The following is a 17,638-nucleotide window of genomic DNA, read 5'->3' on the forward strand; positions in this document are numbered from 1 at the left end:
CGTCTACCACTAATTCTGCTTCGTTGCCAGCGACAGACGTGACCAGCCCAACCCACTTCACCTTCACCGCTTTCTGAGACGTTCGTCTTTGAAAACCAATCGGCAGTTGAAAATAATGTGTCCGAGAAGACATCAAAATGTACCTATCCAACAGTCATGAAGTAGTGCTGTATACCTAAACATTTTAAAAATGATATTAAATTTCGAATTTTAGAGCAAATTTTGCAGCAAAGTATGCGCCCATTTTATGGTAAGAAGGTCATTATTAATTTTATGAAATGAAATGAAATAATTTATTAATAACAATAGTTACATGTCAGATATTACCATGTTTGGTATTATACATAATTTATATATCAATACATGTTCGCAACACTTTGGCTTATATTAGAATAGGTAGGTTAAAGAATTCTTCATAACTATAAAATACGTGAGTCTCGAGCCACATTTTTAATTTATTCTTAAAGCCCGCGGTGGTAGCTGCTTTTCTTATACTATCAGGCAAGCGGTCCCACAATATGGATCAATTTCGCTGATTTGGCGAGTCGGTGTGTTTCGACTACCAGCCTATTTTTACGTATGTTACTGCGGAGGCTGTACCTGTCGTTAGTACCTTTACATTTAAACCTGGCAATATTTTCTCGCGTGAACACCGCAATCTGATGTATGAACAGACATGGGAGGGGAAGGATCTTAATGTCCCGAAAGAGGTCACGTGCGGGGGCATCCGCTGCCTTGCTGGCCATAGCCATACATTCTATATCTATTATAGAGTTTTACAGACTTATACTTTAGAAAATATAAAAGGTTTTCATTGATTTTCAGTGTGTATTAAACTAACGATACTTCACCATAATTATATTTTGTTATGGACATTTTATGAAATATAAGAACTTTATATAAGAAGTGAAAAAAATCAACTTGATAAGATGACCCCATTTTAGTAATCACGACCTAAGTACTTCTCAGTTATCACCCAATAACAGCTTTTGTGAAGACAGTTTGCTAAATAAGGGTTGCTCCATTGTGCTATGGATAATAAAGATAAAATTTAAAGGGCACCCTAGGAAATTACTTTGCGAAATGCTAGTTCATTATTGCTTGAGATAAATGACAGCGTTAATGGTAGATTAAATAGAAGTTTAACTGTTTACAGTATGAAACATAACTAGTGCGATAAATAGCACATTGCATTAGATATTAGATAAAATTTAATTTTTATGTTGACCAAATCTTTCTCTCTTTTCTCGTCTTTTATAGTTATATTCCAATAGTATAGGTATAAATATAGATATACCTAATGATGTAATTAACAGAGCAGATGAAAGTGCTCTTGTATACTTACATCAATACTGGCAACCAGCTATTTTATTATACTTGGCTTTTTGAAAGCACATACCTAGTTAATATCGCTTTATGCTAGTCGGCACCCAATTATTGACGTGATTATAATATGCTTTAAGATACTCGCATTCTAAATGCGTAGCTGGTTTTGCGTTGTGAATGCTCTCATAATTTCATTTATAAAATTTATATATTTACGTATAGCAAATACTAGGTAGTGCAAAAAGTAAATATAGGTAACGAAATAAAATACCAAAGTTCATTAAAAATGTATTTATTTTTCATTTTATTGTGCTCCTCATATTTATAATTGGACGAATCGCCCGAAACTTTAATTACATTAGTGATGCGATCGTATTACGATTAAAAATAAACAAAGTAAAATAAATTAAATACAAAAAACAGTAAACAAAAACAACATTTTGGACAGCCAAAATAAATATGTCATTGACAAGGAAAACGGTGATATTAACATAATTTAAAAACATAGTTGTTGAGATTAAGATTTAGCTTTTTTTATAAAGTCATTACATTTCCTATAAATGGGATCTATACTTAATAGGCTGGTGATAATATTAAATATGGATTAAAATGAAATCAATTGCTTAAATAAGAAATCAACTAAACAGCCATGTATGTAAAATAAAAAGTACGAAATGTTAGCACCAGTTATAGGAAATAAGAAGAAAACTGCATATGTAGTGTATTTAGAAATAAAAAGTGATTTAAACTTTTATGCAATGTCTAAATAATTTCGAAGGGGATTTTCTCCAAACATTTTTATTTAAATAGGCTGATTATTGACCGTTAAAATGATAGGAGAAACCCACCCCTAGTGATATGATTATAAAATTTATCTTACTATTCTTACAGTACATATTAATTCATTTACCTACAAAATATTTACAATATCTACATGTCAGCAAACTGATGTACAACTTTCATGATTAACTAAAATTTACAATTTCATTTTATAATCCATATTAAATGTGATAATTTTAGGACTAGTTCGAAATAACTTACTAGGACAAAACTTCTATCACTACTTAAAATATGGTCACATGAATTATATACAAAAACCATTTAACGCTAAGCTATTCATGAAAATAATTGTATTGAGTGGATATTCCAAAACATTACAGGCCTAACTAGTTAGGACCCGAGTGCTACTTTACACAATCGTACAAAATTAGACACTACGAATTTTATTCAAGTCAATAACAATTCACAGTTTAAACTAACCAGAAACAATGTATATTGAAGGCATGAGAATTGAAAAGGCCGTACTCTCTGTTGAATTTAGGCCAATAAAGTTTAACAATAAATTGCTTCGATTTCATTCCTGTTTTATGATTTTAACTGCCGTATATCACAAGGAACAGTTATGGCACATGACCAAATCTTTATCACTTAGTTCGGACACTGCACAGTTCACGACATTGGTATTTCTGCAGAGAGGCGATGCCGGGAGGAGGTCCTCGTGCCGCATGTACCACAAGTGTTATTACTATATCCTGAATCGGATCCAAAGGAGGAGTCCCCGCTCGGAGGCTTTGGAGACGCCCTTGGCCCTCTCCAGCAGCCTATTCCTGGTAAATCTCCGCCAGGCCAAGCGCCGCCCGCACCAACAGGTATAGGTCCTTGCGGCCTGGCGCCTACCGTCCCAACTTGAGGGTATAGTCTTAGTAACGCATCTAGCAAAACGCCTTCATGGAATTCGGAGGGATCGGGTGGATGCATATGCCTCGGCATTCTCTGTTGAGCTCGTCGTCTCTCTAAGGATTTGGGCCGCCGGTCTAGACGGTGGTGTCTGGGACGGTGCGGTAGAGACTGTGGTGCGGGTGGTTTGGAGCACGTTCGACAGGGTGCCGCTTCGCCTACGAGGCTGAGCTCGTCTTCGGCGAAGTGGTCGTCGCTGTGTAGGGAGTCGTCAGAGCGGTGGGGTAACTCCTCGTAGAGGGGGGCACCGCAGGTATCACCGCCGCAGGAGTTGCCACCGCGCCATGTGCCTCCCGATCCGCATACGAAGACTCGGCCGGGACAGCCTGGTCTCTTTGTTTCTACCATCTGGGAAAAATAACAGAAGCAAATTAATTAACATTGTCTGGTTTGCTTTAGGTACTGCCTCTTGAGCAAGTGTAGGAATTAGGTTGGAAGTTATGAATAACGTAAAGAAACACTACAATATCTATTACAATTAAACAAGACTTTGATGTCAACTGAAAATGCAACTTTTGTTCGATTTAGAGATTAAAGTATTTCTGTCAATAAAATATAGGCCTTACCTCCAATTGAGGCTCAATGTCCGGTCTGTGTGGGATGGGTGGTCGTCTCGGCAAGTCTTGCAGGTCCTCGTATAACGGCGCTGGCGGCGGCGCCCGTCGCTGCGAGCCGGTCTGGTTGGGTGCCGAGGATTTGGATGGCAGGAGATTGGTGACTTTCCGCTTGTGTCTGATGGAGAAAGAAAAAATAAAGTTAATTTAAATGTTGAAAGGTTGAGGAGCTAAAATGGTGTCGAAAACAACGAATGACTAGCAATTTTGATAGCCCAAACTATGCAAGTGTTATTTAAACGTCATAATTACATAGCCGTTTGACGTTTAATAACACTTGCACAGTCTGAGGCATCAAAATTGCTGCCAACTTAGCTTGGTCTACTTAACTATACTCGTTAGAAGTAAAATATCAAGGAAGCGATGTTAGGTACATCAAACTTTATATACCAGACAAACGCAACTGAAGTTTTTAACTGGCTGTATATTTAGCGCCGCACTGGAATAAGACGGAGGCAAAGACTAAGGTTTAGACGGACATAATTTAGTCAGCCAAAAACGTATTATGTGAAATGCTATCATATTTTACTTGCCAGGCAAGCAAAAAAAGATTAATTGCATAATTTAAGAAGCGTACAGTAACAAGAGTATAAAGATTTTTCTTCTGTTACCCTTCATTCTTCAGAGAATCTCAAACGAATGTATTTTCCAGCATCCTAATCATGCATAAACTCGTGTAGGAGTTCTTTGTGAAGTCTGAATAGGACCTAGTTTACTTTCTGCCCAGCCATGTGTAACCTTTAACGCTCACATCTACAAAGAAATTCGCTTTTCTAAGAAAATAAGCGTTCTCTCGCTTTTGTTGGAGCCTTTATCCTTTTGTTTGCAGACTTGAGAATAAACGGTGGTCCGATGTAATTATGCTTATTCACGCATAGGGATTCTTGAACAAGTTTAATTGAGTATTTGTTTAACGTTCGCGCGAGCACTTCTAGCTTTTGTAGACTACGAAACTCTAAAACATTTGTCGGGCCTCAAGTTCGAACATTAGTAAACTAGTGGCACCGGACAGGTATTATTGGCACTGCTACCGCAATATATTTGCTAATGAATATTGGTTTTTATGATACGCATTACGTACTTGTATAGAAACATTACTTCGCAGAACAAATTGCCACTAAATGTTAAGAGCGCTCTTACAAGAAAAGTCGAAATAACGCAAAATTGATGATACTAGTCGACGAAATTCAGGACTTTGTGCTCATTATTAGAAACAATGAGTACTTGTTCCAGTAAAAGCGTCTTCTTATCTTTTTAAATATCGTTGTAAATATTAGAAAAAGGACTTATTAAATTAGTAATGATTTTTTTTCTGATGGTCGTTTCCGAAAAACCCCGTGAAGCACTGAATGGCAAGCTCTTATTTGGAAATGTTGAGAAGTTTACTCTGCTAAACCTGGCTATTTTCTATTACTAATACCCTGTACTTTAGGCATATCAAACGATATTTTTCCTACACACCTTTGAGAAAGAGAAAATCAAAGTAAAACGAACTCAATTTTCTCTCCGAAACAAGAGTCAATTCCTGCGAAAATCTACTTAATATCGAAGTCATTTTCATACTCAAGCAATCTGCAACGTTTGCTTATACTGTTGGTATACATTAGTGTTTATGAAATTCTACTATAATTTTTTGGCAATTTTTTGAAAACTACTCTATATTACCGATGACGCGCGCTGCGCCAGCTCAGTGCCGCGGCAGAGCTTGTAGAGGCAGGACGTGTGTCGGTCGGCTCCGCACATTTTCAACGGCGACAACGAGATTTTTTATCATTGTGTGCGGCGGGCGCTGTGTAAAACGCTATACTGTGTGCGTGTAAACCGCAACGACAGACTTTGATCCTAGCACTGTTTTTATAGTATTATAATTTATAATGGTACAGTTTAATAAACTACCGGACAGGATTAAAAATATTTGAAACGACCTGACATTCTATATGTATTAATTTTGACTCAAGATAGTACTCAGGGTCTGATGATGGAGCCGGAAGGTGGTCACGGGTACCAATCAACCATGCAACTAAACCACTTCGTGTTTAGGCTCGTTTTATTCATCTTAACAAGATCTTTGACACAAGATAGTACTCATGGTCTGATGATGGAGCCGGAAGGTGGTCACCGGTACCAATCAACCATGCAACTAAACCACTTCGTGTTTGGGCTCGTTTGATTCGTCTCAACAAGATCTTTGACACAAGATAGTACTCAGGGTCTGATGATGGAGCCGGAAGGTGGTCACCGGTACCAATCAACCATGCAACTAAACCACTTCGTGTTTAGGCTCGTTTTATTCATCTCAACAAGATCTTTGACACAAGATAGTACTCAGGGTCTGATGATGGAGCTGGAAGGTGGTCACCGGTACCAATCAACCATACAACTAAACCACTTCGTGTTTGGGCTCGTTTGATTCGTCTCAACAAGATCTTTGACACAAGATAGTACTCAAGGTCTAATGATGGAGCCGGAATGTGGTCACCGGTACCAATCAACCATGCAACTAAACCACTTCGTGTTTGGGCTCGTTTGATTCGTCTCAACAAGATCTTTGACACAAGATAGTACTCAGGGTCTGATGATGGAGCCGGAAAGTGGTCACCGGTACCAATCAACCATGCAACTAAACCACTTCGTGCTTGGGCTCGTTCGATTCGTCGCAACAAGATCTTTGACAAAAGTTAGTACTCAGAGTCTGATGATGGAGCTGGACTATGGCCACGGGTACCAGTCTACCATGTAACTGAACCACTTCGTGTTTGGGCTCGTTTGATTCGTCGCAACAAGATCTTTGACACAAGATACTACTCAGGGTCTGATGATGGAGCTCGAAGGTGGCGACGGGCAGAGCTGGGCACCGTTAATCAAAAAGTTAACTTCGTTAATCGTTAATCCGTTAAATAAAAAGTTAACTTCGTTAAACGTTAAAACGTTACTTTTCAAAAGTTTTAACGGAAGTTAAAGTTAATCGTTAATCGTTAACTCGAAATCGTAAATATACGCAATAAGAAATAATCATAAATTTTGATTTTTATTAAAGACTAATCTATTAATTAACATGGTAATAATTACTAATTAATAATAGCATAGCCAATAAAAATATCATTTGCTAGCATATGCCATAAGGTGCATGTTCCCCTTCATGAACATGAGTGATATTAAAATTGTCGTCTTATAGCGACGCCCGTTTTGGAGAAAAAATATCTTTTCCCGCCGAAAACAGGCGTTCCACAGCAGCACTTGAAGGTATACTAGTGTTATATTTGAGGCAGCGCGCGGCCTTGGTGTGAGTAGGTACTTAGGTATTAACGATTAACGGACTTAAGAAAAGTTAACGGAAGTTAACAAGTCCGTTACAGGTTTTTAAAGTTATCTTAAAATTTAATCCGTTACTCGAAAACTTAACTTCGTTAATTAACGATTAACGGATTAACGAGTTAATGCCCAGCTATGGCGACGGGTACCAGTCTATCACGTAACTGAACCACTTCGTGTTTGGGCTACGTGTTTGGGCTTCGTGTTTGGGCATCGTGTTTGGGCTTCGTGTTTGGTGTATCACCTAGTATCAAAGATCTTGTTGAGACGAATCAAACGAGCCTAAACACGATGTGGTTTAGTTGCATGGTTGATTGGTAATGGTGACCACCTTCCAGCTCCATCATCAGACCCTGAGTACTGTCTTGTGTCAAAGATCTTGTTGAGACGAATCAAACGAGCCCAAACACGAAGTTGTTTAGTTACACGATAGACTGGTACCCGTGGCCACCTTCCAGCTCCATCATCAGACCCTGTGTATCTTCAGTGTCAAAGATCTTGTTGAGACGAATCAAACGAGCCCAAACACGAAGTGGTTTAGTTACATGATAGACTGGTACCCGTGGCCACCTTCCAGCTCCATCATCAGACCCTGTGTATCTTCAGTGTCAAAGATCTTGTTGAGACGAATCAAACGAGCCTAATCGTGTTACTACATGGTTGATTGGTATCCGTGACCACCTTAATCATCATCATTATCATCAGATGCTCAATACTAGTTCGTTTTTAAACCCTCGTTGATACAAACTTTACAACCTATAGGTACCAAATGCTATGACGAAACATGTAAATAAGCGAGTACCTATAATTTATTTCGAGTAATACTTATACCTTCATAAGTACGAGTATGGGGCTATTCATAAATTACGTCGTTTCAAATGGAAGGAGGGGTGGGGGGAGTCTGGACATCGGATGATGGTAGTATGACGTAGGAAGAAACAGAGTCATCCGAAGCATGATTTTTGGATGATTTGAGCGGTGGGGGGGTCAAAAATCGTCACCAATAGATGAAAAATTAATTTATGAACACTGCACACACTTACATTTGCACTGCATTTAGTATTTTCGTACTTACCAAATAACAGTTTTAGGACTTTAAAAGTTAAGCACAGTTAGTGTTGTTATGGTTGATTTCAATATGCTTCGCGAAGGATCAAGAATGTTTAATCCATCATTGTAGTGCGAGTGTGGTAGAAGGGATCGGTATACTGAGCTCGCACGGCCTGCCGCAGCGCGTAAAATACCTAAACTCGCTCAACGCCGAGATGTAATAGCGCTCTTAAGGTTTTCCAAACCTATTATTTAGCCACATTTCGAGGCGTAAAATTGTTGACTATTTGCTAGGATTTATTGGCATTCTCTCTTAGTCTGTATCCGTTAGCTTTTGACATAGAAACCTGCTTGTACTTGCCTACTGTTAGGTAGTACAGTCACCTGCAATAGTATGTCATTCTTCGATGGCCGCAAAAATATCTGACACGATCTTATTTGTAGAACGCTAAGAGCGTGTCACATATTTTTGCCGCCTTCGAAGAGTAACATACTATTGCAGGTGACTGTACAAAATACTACAATTTATTTATCATATCTCATACGTTCGCTTTTATTTTATCTTTTTACATACATAATATAAAGTTTACAAATTATATATTAAATATAAAAGTACTGCAAAGGAATTCAGAAATCTGTCCTTCAAACAATAATGCTCTCGTAAATATCAATATTATGAGACAATAACAACTTATTTCATAAATACGATAACTGAATATCTAAATGCTCAACAAACTTCAACAAAAGAAAGCTAAAGTCAGGCAATTGCTTAGGTATGTACCTACTTCTATTAGGTAGGTATATTATTATTCTGCTACAGTTACAATTTAACAAGAATTTCATTACGAGAAGTGTAAAAAATATATAATTCAATTATTTTTATAGCAACTTAAATATAACACATAATGTTATAAGTATAACTATATTACTTTATACACCTATCGTCACTAAGTACATTCTTTGCTTAAATACGTCACCATATCCATCGCAATTACCTAACTATATCACTTCCCTACTTAATGCACATAGTTGTGATTAATAGCTTTAATTTAGTTAGATAGCGTGCCTGGCAACTCATATGATATATGGACACTTAGGTGTCCCATTTCGCAGATAACAGGTCAACGTACCTACTAAGTAAGCGTATATTAGGCATTAATACGGTGTATAATGTATAAACCAGTTTCGTTCAATGAAATAAATTATGACAAAAACACAAGACAATGCATGGTAGTCAAACAACTATTGTTATTTTTTGTTTGTTATATACAAATTGTTGATATAATAACTTATTGAATATTAATAAGTACTAGACACGAAAACTCTAAAGAGAGAGATTTAGATTCAAAGTATTCGACATACAGCCAAACGCTGCATCTTCAATCGTGGAGATACTGGAGATAAATTTAAAGTTAGACTTTCAAAAATTCTTAAGGCGATATGATTCGACTCATCAACGAATCTGAGGGGGTGAGGTGCGCGGCAAACCGTGAAGCCCCGCCCGCGCGTCCCGCGACCCTCTCGCCGAGCTCGTGAGCGCGCGCCGCGCACGGTAAACATTGCAGACGGGTCACAGTATAATGATCTTATGATGGCAGTATTTTAACTAGACCGGGAAATGGTCACGTTTTAGAGTTTTTATTGTATATGTACGTATGTATTTTTTGCATTACGTATTTCTGATCATTTCATGTAGAATTATTATTTTTATATAGACATGTGTACTTATTATTGATCAGTAAGAACGTTTTAATTTCATGGCAGCGTGTTCGAGTTAAAGTACCTAAAGGAAAGTAACAATTTTAAAGGAGACGGTCAATTAAGGGTTCTATTTATAAAGGTTATTAACCTTAATCAACAATTCTACTTTACAGATTCCTTTAACGAAATAACGCTGCCGTGAAATTAAAACGTTGTTACTGATCAGTAGTACTTATTTATAAGCTCTAAAAACAAAAAAAAAACAGTTTCTAAGTAAATTTCTGATAACTTTTTGGTCAGTGCAAGCCTTACGGTTTCGTCTTGGCAACATTTTACATGAAAATGTTTTTGGTGGGTCTCATTATCACAATTTCCAATACTTTTGTTGCCTAACTTAATAAATTATTGTTTACAATACCTATCGACTTTATACCTACTTTAATGATCACACAATTTTAACGAAACAATGTTTTCAAGAAAATAATTCAATTAAGTGCGAGTCAAACTCGCGCACCGATGGTACCTACATTTTATTAAGTACATTATATATATATTTTTTTATTAAGTTGTAACTGACTCATCATCATCATCTCAGCCATAAGACGTCCACTGCTGAACATAGGCCTTCCCCTTGGACCTCCATTCCGGTCGGAAGCGACCCGCATCCAGCGTCTTCCGACGGCCTTAACAAGGTCGTCTGTCCATCTTGTGGGTGGACGTCCTACGCTGCGCTTGCTATAGTCCGTGGTCTCCACTCGAGCACTTTTCGACCCCATCGACCATCTTCTCTGCACGCAATGTGGCCTGCCCATATATATATATATATATATATATATATATATATATATATATATATATAACATTTTCAAGAAGTCTGGTCGCTTGTGGTGAAAAAAAAAATGTATGGAGAACAGAGTGGCCAACTTTCTTAAAAATAGTTTATCTAATACTGATTCTAAAATGGTATCACACATGCTATTTACATTTCTACAAATAAAGATATGGCCTAGATGGTGTTTAAAGTGAAGTATGGTGCTAACTAGTAAAAAAGACATAAAAGTGCGATTATCTCGAAAACCACGAAACTTTTACTAGACCTATAAGTGCATTTTCTGGACCAGCCTAAGCTGCCCTGTCGATGGTTAGAAGGTTGTCCATTAATTACTGGACACTCTGTATAGAGATGTAACTAACCCAAATGGCACTTGGCACTTTTTTTATCTGATAGTCAGCAAATGAGCCGCCTGATGGGAAGCGGTCATCTGATACTACTTTAAACACTAAAACGTCCATGCGTTATTGATTTAGTGTAATTTCCCCACAACAAATTAGCCTTTTGGCTGCACTTGGGCCGAGCACAAGCATAAACAGTAGCAGTAGGTACTAGGTACAAAGAAATCACGGAGCGACATAACCTCCTCGTTCAAAGCTACCACGATAGGCTCAGCTAGAAAGTCGTAGAGTAACTGACTGCAAATAAATATGGGAGCGATAGCTTGCACTCCGTGGTCCATAACAATCAAACAGATGGCGATGGCGTCGCATTCTTACGCATTCATAAGGATCCGATAAAAGATAATTTTAGATATTAGACAAAACAAAAAACCTAAGGTAGGGAATAAACACATTAAAAAATGTTGGCTAACGGCGTATTGCATAGAGTATCATTCTATGGAACTTGCTAACTATGTAAACAAAAGTTACTAGTAAATTCATTCATTCATCAAGTTTGATTACATAGTTAGCAAGTTTCATAGAACGGTTACCGATACGACGGTTATATCAATTACACAAACGTGCACGGTGCGTAACGGAATGGGTAAGTAATATATAATAATAATATAATTTTACACTAAACAAAATATCTGCAAACAAAAGATTATACGAGTATAGCGCCAACTGCGCGCCTCTGGGCTGTATCTTATTCTTTGAACCTCGTGGCGGTGCAGCGATACAAAATTCACGTACGATCGCAGTGAGCGGGGTAAGCGGGTGGTGCGGGTACAGAGCGCTTAGCTCCACCCAGACGCTCAAGGGCATTGGGCCTACCAATCGTCTTAATAATATTAACTAGATTTTGCCCTGTGCGCAGGGCCCTCAGGGCCCCGCGGTACGCGTGTTGTTTGCTGTTGGTGCTGTTGTTGACGTGTTGTTGTTGGTAATGTTGTTGTTGCTGTTGTTTGCGCTGTTGTAATTGCGTAGTAGCTTGTTTTCCAAAGGGAAAAAGAAACAAAGTTGTACTTTTGCTAGGACAAACAGATCCGCGTGCGAGCACTTCATTCCTGTAGCTCGGTAGCAGTCCGGTTATGTGAGGGTCGCAGTTCTAACCTAACCTAACCCACTTTTCTGGTAGCAGTCCGTTTCTGTGAGGGTCGCAGTTCTAACCTAACCTAACCCACTTTTCTGGTAGCAGCCCGTTTCTGTGGGGTTCGCAGTTCTAACCTAACCTAACCCACTTTTCTGGTAGCAGTCCGTTCCTGTGAGGGTCGCAGTTCTAACCTAACCTAACCCACTTTTCTGGTAGCAGTCCGTTTCTGTGGGGTTCGCAGTTCTAACCTAACCTAACCCACTTTTCTGGTAGCAGTCCGTTCCTGTGAGGGTCGCAGTTCTAACCTAACCTAACCCACTTTTCTGGTAGCAGTCCGTTTCTGTGAGGGTCGCATTTCTAACCTAACCTAACCCACTTTTCTGGTAGCAGTCTGTTCCTGTGAGGGTCGCAGTTCTAACCTAACCTAACCCACATTGTTGGTAGCAGTCCATTCCTGCTGTTGTTATTGTTGTGTAGTAGTTTGTTTTCCAAAGGGAGAAATAAATAAATAAATAAAATGTACTTTTGATAGAAAGAAAAGATCCGCATGCGAGAACTTCATTCCCGCAGCTCGGCCTTCGGCCTCGCGTGCTTGGGAAATCGTAACTTTTCCTATTGGGTCGTGTTGCAGCTCCAACTTCCTCCTCACGTGTGACGCTTCGAACAAGACTAAAATACAACCAAGCGCAAGATGAACTGCCTGTAGGCACCTTGAACTCTCAATTATATTTAATTCATGTCGACCGTGGTCAAATATTAAAATTAGTGATATGTATTTAGTTCTTAAATAATTGGATTGCGATATGCCTATTAGGGTAATTTTTTCAATTATTTCAATTTGACATTTTATATTTATTTAAATTTATGATTATGATGATGAATTTGCACGCTTGACGGGCGTGGCGCGTTGCATGCGATCCAAAGCCGGGCGCCTTCGGCACCCTCATACTAAAAGCGTAACACTATACATATATTGTAACATCCCCATACTGTATCAATCCAAATAAATAATTTGTGATTTTCAAAGGAGTCAAAGAGCACGAAGGAATATAATCATTTTACAGATCGGACGTAGGTATATCAGTAAAGGTGAAATACTGTAAATATATCATACTTACATACTCACAATTATATTATGTAGGAATATAATATTATTTACCTACATTGAAATTGGTTGCTGACCTAGTGAAAATACTGAAATTTTTAACTGTTGATGTAGGAAAGCTAGGCGCTTTCAAGCACCTCGTAAAGTATTAGATGCTTCTGTTATCAGAAAGTGTGTTTTTATAGCACTTAGTGACTTTTTCTTACGTTTCATATGCTTTGATTCCCATTGTTTGTAAATGGTAAAATCACGTGACCGCGCGGAACACACTGACGCAGGTCCGTCCTCTACAAGCGCTGCCGCGCGACTGAAGAGGGCGTAAGTGCGTTCGCGAGTGATGGCGGTTGCGGATTTAGTAGGTATTGAAACATAGAAATTATTTTAATGATGTTACCGAGACAAAGTGATCCAAACCATCTAGATTATCTTATTACCTATACATTTATGTAAAAAACAAGCCAATAAAGTTTGTATTGTAGCTCTGAGATTGATTTATTGTTAAAAAAAGGCGTAACTTTGGAATTTTTTTCTATCGAGCAAAGTTTATCTAATCATGTTTTTGAGATCCAAAACATATCTGCCAGATCCTTAAGTATAAGATATATTTTTTTCACAATTTTAAAACATTGTTTCTTATATTTCCGATGGATTCAAAAAACTGGTTCGCTTAGCTCCTACGGGAAAAGCACGCCTTAACGTTAATTTGTATAATTTCGAAACCAGAGCAACAAATACGGCTAGAAATGAATACTTTGCTTCCAACGAGAACTAAATGCATTTATCATCAAACAATCTTGCTAACTTTATACCTATTACTTCTTCCTTTACGAGTAGCGTATGCTTTGCAATATGTCTTTGATATTATACCACTGGTAATAGGGTATCCTACAATCGTAAAAGTATTTATTGTGCAGACAATAGAAGCTTCACATTACGGCTCGTTACGCCGCGCATTTCTTTCAATTTAAGTATCCAGGATTATTATAAACATATTAGTGATGGTTATTTCACAATTCATTTCTAAGGCAGATGTTTCTTTGTAAAGCAGGTAGCGAAACCTCATATTTGGTTTTATTAATATTTTATTGATATACCTACGTATAATGATAGGATGGGTTACCCATTACGATGGATAATTTAATAGTCTGCGGATGTGATACTTCAATCAAATCATTGGCTGTATTGTTAATTTATATATATGTATTTTACTAGGTAAAAGCTTTTTATGAACACTTTTTACAGGCAAATTTGTTTGATTCTCGTGTAATCGCCAATTTTTTGAGCAAAAAAGACTAGAAAGAGTTTCTAAGAGGTTGGTAGACGCTATGTACAGTCAGCAGCAGAAGTTACTAAGCGGGCCAGGTGTTCAAAATGATCTTGACGCGACTTTATTGTTAAGAGAATAGTAATTTTGAACACCTCGCCCGCTTAGCAACTTCTCCTGCTGGCTGTACCTGTGCCTGTAGAGATAACGGGTTATTCTTAAACATAATTGCATTAGATTATAAGTTATGTTTATGTGCCTACCCATTTTTCTATGCTTATCAAGAAATGCAGTTATTTGTGCCAATTGTAACAAAACCCGTCTTTTATTTCTACGTGCAACGTGTCTCTTCTAAGCTCCATTTAGTATTGTTTTGACTTCCGGCATTTCCCCATACAACTTCCATCCATAACGCCATTTACCAGTACTTACGTAGGCATGTCGCCGGCGTAAGTTCACATGTCTGTCCCTTACGACCATTATTCTCGCAAGTCTCGACCACCCATGGCCATTCATGGAACGGATGCGGTATACAACACTCTCGTTGTATTGGTTAGTGGACATTTTTGAGGTTCGAATCGACTAATTGGTCGAGTTACGTGATTTTATGTTAAGACTGACGGTAAAAGAAGGATTTAAATTAAGATAACGATGTATTACGTGCTTTCTGATTGATAAATGAACAAAAGGTACGAAAATTCATCAAGTTTTTATCAGCCAGGCTGCAAAAATCCAAGAAATGAATCTAATCCGTCTCAACTGTAATAATAATGTGGTAACTTACAAAAGTTTTAACAACCAGAGTGACCAAGCCACACAACACGCACTACTGCATAGTTCCAATACTTTATCTATTATCTAATTTTTCAAAGATAAAACGGTTCCCTTTTTACGAATTCTGAATAAAAAATGACGTTCCATTGTCAACTTCTCCATACACACAAAGGCCGACTCTTATCCATTTTGATATAATGATACGTCGTTTTGATATGAACTTACAATATTTGTTTATCAAGGTTGTAAGAAAGTTTTGACTTCAAATGCCACTTGTCGTTAAATCAATACTATAAATCAGTGAATGGATTTATTAAGCCCGTGAATGGGAGATAGTAAAACGTGGTGGGTATTTTTTATGAGTTATTTTTAATGGCGTAGATAGTTGGTAGCTCGATTTAAAGATTTCAAAGAAATAATTAAAGCAGCTGTGACAGTTTATTGATTTTTGATGGACGACGGTAAAGAGACTTACTCATAAAGAGACACATTTTATCTGTAATGCGTATCATAAAGAAATTATTTGTAATGCGTATCATAAAGAATAGTCTGCCTACGAAGCTCAATACGAGTATAATAGACTATATTAAACGTAGGGCAAATAACATTTGATTGCCTAGACCTAAGACGAAGCAATATCGTTTATTTACCCTTTCTCCGTCAAGGAGAGACCTTTGCAATACCTAGGGTGCTCTGATTTGTAGGCGATCGTAAGATTTACTATTACTATCTAGATTTATCTTAGGACATTAGTAGGTTATTTCTAAACGCAATTTAACAATGACCTTATTTACGCATACCTAGAACTAGATTAGAAACTTATTGTTCAAAAATGGTGTGATATAAAATAAATGTCATTGGTATTTCTTGAATATGAACAATTATTGAAAACCTGGACTAATCTCCATAAAAACATAAGTAATTTCCCACCGCGAATGTAAGGGCCAGTGGCATTCGCTATTGTAAAAACTGGTGCAAAAGGCGAAGCGCTTCAGAACTTGCACACGAGGTGTATACTACATAGCTTAACAAAGTCGAATTCTAGATCATTTCCAAGGAGGAGAGAAATGGCACGAACCACTCACCATAATTTTCATTCTCGTGTACTAATGTTGAATTTTGAAAACGCTGTTAAAAATAAGGAGATACCGTGGCAACGATAACGGCCATATTTGAGCTCTATGATGAGAAACTCTCTATGTCCTACATTTTAAAGCGTTCATCTAACTTAGCTATGATAGCAAGTTTGAACGAAGTATGAACTCTTTGTCTAGGAACTATGCAGCACTCTTCCCGATGAAGTTGTAAATACCATCGAAGCCAAACAAAGCGCCTCGAAAGGCCAGCAAACAAGTTGGGACTTCGCATTGATTAGTTCAGACTTTCTATGCGGAGTGACGTGCCCAATACTGCAATGCCATGGGCTAAACGATTATTGCGGATAAAGCAAAACAGGTCAAGAATGCAAGTACATTATTACAAATGTCTGTATAATACACTTGGCAAAAACAGGGGGATTTAAGCAGTTTTTAAAGCCATTACTTATATTATAAATGAGAAGTCTGTTTGTCTCTAATATGTATATATGTTAACAGGCAACATATAGGTATAACAGCTAAATATTCCACTGATTTTGGTGAAATACGACATTGAAAACTTAACGCGACGGAAATTAGGTACATAGACTGCAGGCGAACAAGCAGTGGGAACAATTTAAAATATATTTTCTAATAAAAGTCGTAAATCATCCATCTTAGGATAGGCTAAAATAAATTTTAATTTGCACAAACTAGTCTAAACCACCGCTATGTCGCAACATCGCCCAGGAAATCTAATACTAAAACCGCATTCTACCAAATATTAGTCACGGAGCATACGCCAAATCGACGTAGACACCTCATTTTGTCGACAACCGCATAACGTAAGCGATCAAGTTACGAAGTCGAGCTAAACGACTCGTAAGTAATCTCTGAAGACGGGTTACCATATTGATTGGCAGGGGACTGTATTGGTGTGGACGTTTTGGGTGTTATAATGAGTACGACTGATGACTAATGTGGGAGATAGTGGGCATATTTGGCTGCGAGAAATACGGAGGTGAGAGATTTCCGTCTGCAGTTTGGGGTGGTCGGTTATATTTTTTTGTTCATTAAATATTGGCTTTACATTTTTTAATGCTTTAGTTTTATAATAAATAAATGTTATGTCTTAACATATTGTAGGAAAAAATATTTAATTATGATATTTATTCTTCATAATATACTAATGGATTCGAGGTCACACGCGATTCGTGTTCATTTATATAATATACGTATCATAAAATGTGTAAAATTATGTCAAATTATTAAACAAAAATTAATTTAGCAAATAAATGGATTTAAAGTGTGATATTTCAATATCCTAATCCAATAAAAAGAGAGTAATTTTAAAACAATTTAGTACTATTT

General features: G+C 37.5%; 1 protein-coding gene across 1 annotated transcript in view; it reads right to left on the minus strand.

Annotated features, from left to right (window-relative positions):
• Nucleotides 1-1,602: 1,602 nt before the first annotated feature.
• Nucleotides 1,603-17,638, minus strand: part of LOC134799110 (uncharacterized) — a 145,066-nt gene continuing 129,030 nt past the window's right edge. Inside the window, exons 6-7 of the mRNA XM_063771509.1 lie at nucleotides 3,630-3,795; nucleotides 1,603-3,411 (exon numbers count right to left, since the gene is read on the minus strand). Coding sequence (XP_063627579.1) covers nucleotides 2,776-3,411; nucleotides 3,630-3,795 — 802 coding nt within the window. The 3' untranslated portion in view covers nucleotides 1,603-2,775. The remainder of the gene's footprint in view (nucleotides 3,412-3,629; nucleotides 3,796-17,638) is intronic.

This window comes from Cydia splendana, chromosome 18 (genome assembly GCF_910591565.1).
Source record: "Cydia splendana chromosome 18, ilCydSple1.2, whole genome shotgun sequence".
Lineage (NCBI taxonomy): Eukaryota > Metazoa > Arthropoda > Insecta > Lepidoptera > Tortricidae > Cydia > Cydia splendana.